At 48.0% G+C, this 5,322-nt stretch overlaps 1 protein-coding gene across 1 annotated transcript in view; it reads left to right on the top strand.

The window, feature by feature from the left end:
• Window positions 1-3,658, top strand: part of TBX4 (T-box 4) — a gene marked incomplete at its 5' end in the record, with an annotated part of 5,679 nt that extends 2,021 nt beyond the window's left edge. Inside the window, 3 exons of the mRNA XM_010077032.1 lie at window positions 821-909; window positions 1,392-1,633; window positions 3,036-3,658. Of these exons, the coding sequence (XP_010075334.1) occupies window positions 821-909; window positions 1,392-1,633; window positions 3,036-3,658 (954 nt within the window). The remainder of the gene's footprint in view (window positions 1-820; window positions 910-1,391; window positions 1,634-3,035) is intronic.
• Between the last annotated feature and the right edge of the window lie 1,664 nt (window positions 3,659-5,322).

Consider the following 5,322-nt stretch of genomic DNA (forward strand, 5'->3'; position numbering starts at 1 on the left):
TCCTGGCCATTGCACGGCTTTGGCATGTTCCCACCTTGTAAAGGGAAGAGAGAGGGGGGCAGGATTGGTGAGGAAAAACTAGATCTCCAGGGCTGTAAGACAGATGAATGTTGAATAAAAACACCTACATAATTTTTTTAAAACAGAATTTTAATGAAATAGCAGAGCTTTCACAGTTCCCTTACAAAAGCTAAGCTCCAAGAAAATTAAATCTGGTCTAAGTCAATTTTGAGGCATTTTGATCCTTTTAATACACAGTAGCTCCTGCGGGCAGCAGGGAGAAGGCATTTCTTGCAAAAGGCAGCACCTTTCCCTGGCCCAAAGACAACCCACTATTTGAGTTATGAGACTTGTCACAGAGGAAAAATGACTGAATGATGAATGTAAAGGTATATAAAATTGTTGTGGAAATGAGGGAGAGCTGCAGCATAAGGAACAGGACGCTCTGACATGGAGACGCAGGAAATCTTTTAAATCAGACAAATATATTCTTGCTAAAAAGAGTGCAGCGTAAGAACACAGGACCCAGAGCTAAGGAAATTCACATTCCTGTCCTCATTCATAATCAACAACTTTGTTGGCTTTGAAAGCTGCTTCCACAAGCCCTCGCACCGAACTTCCCAGCTCAGCTTCTCAGCGCCGAACGCGGAGATGCCGTCTCCTCCACCACGCCTCTAGATGGCTGAAACCCCGGTGGGCTCTGCCCTTTGTGGGGTGTCGCATGGGATGGGGCATCCGAGAGACCCACAGCCTCAGACCCGCGGTGGCACCGGTGGCTCTGACCGATCTCCAAACGCTTTGTGGTTTCATTCTTTTCCAGATAACCCAGCTGAAAATCGAAAACAACCCCTTCGCCAAGGGATTCAGGGGGAGCGACGACAGCGACCTGCGCGTGGCACGGCTGCAAAGGTACGGCCGCACGGTGCGAGGAGGGACGGTGGCAGGGGGGGCTCAGGGGAGCTGTTGCAGCATGCACGGGTGGGCTGAGCCCAGGCAGCGTCGGACACGCAGCCAGCCAGCGCACCCTTCAGACGCATGCTCTGTGCAGAAATACGCCTTTGAGCTGGGCTTTGATCTTTTTTCTGCTGCTGATGTGCTGCATGTCTTTGGAGAAGAAGTTAAAAGGTGGGGGGACATCGCATTTTCTTGTGTTTGAGGGCATGAGGGCTTCTAATGCCATTTATACCCTGGTAATTCAGTGAGACATGCTGCGTGTTGTTGTAACGCTCGCCCACACCCAGCGGAGTGTGATGAGTGTGAGTTCATCGCGTTTGGCAAAGGGTGTTGAAGTCACTGGATGGAGATGCTTGAGGAAAGCCAAACTAATATTTCATCCTCCTGTTAACGCTGATTGCCATCTAACTGGTAATAATTTTTCTCACCTCCTTCAGCAAAGAATATCCGGTAATTTCCAAAAGCATCATGAGGCAGAGGTTGGTGTCCAGCCACGGCCAGCTTTCAACAAAGCCAGATGTGAACCCACTTCACGGGAATCACCAGACCCTGCAACATTATCAGTATGAGAACGGTGCTCACATGCAATTTGCAGCTTCGGATACTCAAGATCTGCCACTAAACACCTTCACAGCACAGAGGGATTCAGGGCTCTTCTATCATTGCCTAAAAAGAAGAGGTAACTCGAGTTGACAGCTAGAAAAATATTATAGCAAATAAACCTGAGAGGATGAGCACTGAGAGAGTATCACCAATTCCCGTTCATTTTGGATCACCCTGTAAGGCTTTGATCTTCAAAGATACCGATGTGAGCAAAGCGTTTTGGAGGGTCAGGGCCCAAGAGCCACGTTTTGGGCAGTTCTTAGTGGTTTTGTCCCATAGAAGGCAAATTTAGACTCTGAGTCAGAGCTGAAAAAAATAATCAGAATGCATAATTCAAATGGCATGAAGCTTTGCTGGAAAATTATCTATTGTTAGCATCAGATGAATTAATAATTGTTCAGAGGAGGCCTTATCTATCCCGAGATGTTCTGACACTGCCATTAGCATTAATGAAGTTCTACGCATTCAGCACTTTTCCAGGATGAAGCCATTAGCAATTCTCTCGACGTCTGCAGATTAGTGGGACTGTGGTAGCTGGGTGTAAGCATCCCTTTCTCCTTATCCACTCGTTCTCAAGAAGTGAACTGTAACTACATTCTCTTCTTTTTTAGTCCAGCGTCAGATGAGATCATGGCACGTTTTAAGTTAAATGGAAAAATTTTGCACAGAAAAAAATCCTTCTATTTGCATGTCTCATTGGCCACTAATTCGTTTAAGCTGTGAGAATCCTCTGATCATGGGCAAATGAAGAATCTAACAGCACCAGTAATGAGGACTGCACGGCAAATGTGTCATGTCAGCAGATGTCTATTCTGCAGATGAATTCACCAATATTTATATATTCTCATCTGGAGAATATTCCTAATAGCTAACAGAAAGCTGCTGGTAAACACGGCTGCGGTCATCGTCATTCGTAGGAGAGGGGCTACAGCTTCTCAGCGTAGGGCGGAGGGAAGGGCCGATGACTGGGAATGGGCTCCTTTATCTGGCAATATTTCTGCAGCTTTTGACGTGAATATCTGGGAAATGTATGGTCATTTTTGTAATGACAGGAAGGCAGGCTGCGATAAGACCCTTTCAGAGACTTCTTGAATTTGTCAGGAGTAACTCTGCAGGAGTGTCAGGGACCTCTGTTATCTGGATGAACGTGAAGTAGTCTCTGATGTGAGAATAGTAGCCCAAGTCCCTCACTTAACCTGATAAATGTCACCAGAAGGCTTTGAGGCTGAGGGGATTAGCTTGACATTTGTAACACAATGTCTTTTTGACGTTGTACATTGTCTTTCCAAACTCAAAATGGTTTAACCAGATTAATATGAAAAAGAGCATGGGCTGGTTAGCGAAATAATCACAGATTGCATGCTCAGCTTCTAGGGGGACTCCATAAAACCTCCCCAGGCTCTCCGATATAGCAGATTCATATTAAATGCTCTAGGACCTGCTCCTGAATGTGCTTTTTTTTGTTTGTTTGTTTGCAGAAAGCGCTCGGCACCTGGACCTGCCCTGCAAACGCTCCTACCTGGAAGCCTCCTCGTCCGTAGGTGACGATCACTATTTCCGTTCCCCGCCTCCGTACGATCAGCAGATGCTGAGCCCGTCCTATTGCAGTGAAGTGACGCCGCGGGAAGCGTGCATGTACTCTGGTTCTGGGGCTGAAATCGCTGGTGTCTCTACGGTCGATGACTTGCCCCCTCCGCCTCCCCCCTTGAGCTGCAATATGTGGACTTCTGTCGCACCTTACACCAGCTACAGCGTTCAGACAATGGAAACTGTCCCTTACCAGCCTTTCCCCGCTCATTTCACTGCCGCCACCATGATGCCGCGGCTCCCGTCCATCGCGGGTCAAGGCTCGCAGCCACCAGGTAACAGCCACTTCAGTGTCTACAACCAGCTGTCCCAGTCTCAGGTTCGGGAGCGCGTTCCTTCTTCATCTTTTCCGAGGGAAAGGGTGCACCCGTCTGTGTGCGAGAGAAAACCCCCCTCTCCGCACCTAAACGCGGCGAACGAGTTCCTGTACTCACAAAGCTTTTCCTTGTCGAGGGAGTCGTCGCTGCAGTATCATTCAGGGATAGGGACTGTGGAGAACTGGACTGACGGATGACTCTGACAGTCAAGCGATGCCACAGCCAACGGTACTGCTCCGGGACAGTGTTCAATCCGTGTCGATACCTGTGGGTAACTTGCACTTCGGTGAGACAAACGTGCATTTCCAGAGGGATTGGTGTGGGTGAAGAGCTTTGTACCTTCAGACACACAGAGAATTACATCTCCGGTCTTGGTGGGCTGGATTCATCAGTCTCTTAGTGACTCCTGAATAAATTAATTCTCGCATCTTCGTTACTGAAGCAGTAGGAACCATCTTCATGGCTAACAAGTGCAGTAGCTAGTCGTTTTCTTTTGCTTGTAATATTAAACATCCGTGAGCAAATATGGGCTCTTTGGGAAAAACACAAGCTTCACTTTTATGGTACTTGGTTTGTGAAGTCACAGCATCCCAAAACTCAAAGGAAAAAGCGATCTGTTCGGTTGCGTAGTTCAAGGACTGCCGTAGCAGCGCTTCTTTAGCTCTTTTTATCTGTAGAAATGCCTTCTTCCTCTGGAAGTGGCGGAGCCGTAGGAGCGCAGGGGCTGGCGGGGAGGCTCGGCGGTGGGGTCAGGGAGCTGCGGTGCCACTCTGGTACCTCCCTGGTGCAACGCAAGGGTTGTAGGGGTTGTGCCGTGGCACGGAGAGGTGAAGGCATTGATGCATGAATGTCTCTTCTTCCCATCACTCGTGGCTGCAGGAAGATAAGAAGTGAAGCATTATGCCCGAGGCCAAATGGCAAATTAATTGCAGCGTTAGGAACAGACCCAGTGTCTTCAGGCTCTCACCAGTTGATTGAATCACACTTGCTTATTGCAATATATTTGTGAAGTTTAAGCTTAAAAGTCGCTAATACTTTCCAGAAACAATTTCTGTATTTGCTGGTCCTTGATTTCATTCGTATTCAGCTGAAACGTGCCTTTCGTGCTATGTTTTTTTTTTTTTTTCTTTTGCAGCTAACTCTGAAGGAATTGTTTTCAGCATAAAGGAGGAATAGAGAAATATTTTCTTAATTGTGGGGTGGGGTGGGAAGAGTCCCCATGACCTGTCAGGCTTTGCAGTGTACCGATATTTGTAGAGCAGGTACAACTCTCTAACCAGTGTATCCATTGCTACTGTTGTGTACTGTGGAAGCATCTTGAACTGACTCCTTCAGCGCTGGCTTTGCCCACCAGTGTCCCTACGAAGTAAGGAGGGGTCCCTGGGTGACAGCCATGTCAGGAAACAGCCCGGTGTGGGAAAGCAAGCTGCGAGCTTTCTGGAACACAACTCCCATTGCCTTCACCCAAAAAGCTCCTAGGCAGGGCTGTGGCCTCCTCCGGTCTGCAGTGTGTCCATCCCGCCGAGCTCCCGGGGACGCTGTCCCAAGGGATGGCAACACAGGGTGACGCTGGGAGCTTGGTTCCACTAAGAGCAGAGTATTTAACCTTTAGTTGTGCACAGTGGGGTTCTCCCCTCCCTCCCCTCTTCCCAAATGGGCAAAGGCAAAAAGCTGAAATAGAAATCTGGAAGTTGGGAGGTACTTCTGCGTTTTGATGAGCCCCGTGGCCACTAAAGTGGAGGTCATGTTTCATCAAGGACAATCTCATACACCCATTCAGCAGGCTATATATGTGACCGGTGTGGATTTTGTAATCAGATTTTGGAAATCACTACAATTTTTGCATGCTATTTATATACAT

The sequence above is a fragment of the Pterocles gutturalis genome, unplaced genomic scaffold (assembly GCF_000699245.1).
Source record: "Pterocles gutturalis isolate BGI_N339 unplaced genomic scaffold, ASM69924v1 scaffold17118, whole genome shotgun sequence".
In the NCBI taxonomy this organism is placed as follows: domain Eukaryota; kingdom Metazoa; phylum Chordata; class Aves; order Pterocliformes; family Pteroclidae; genus Pterocles; species Pterocles gutturalis.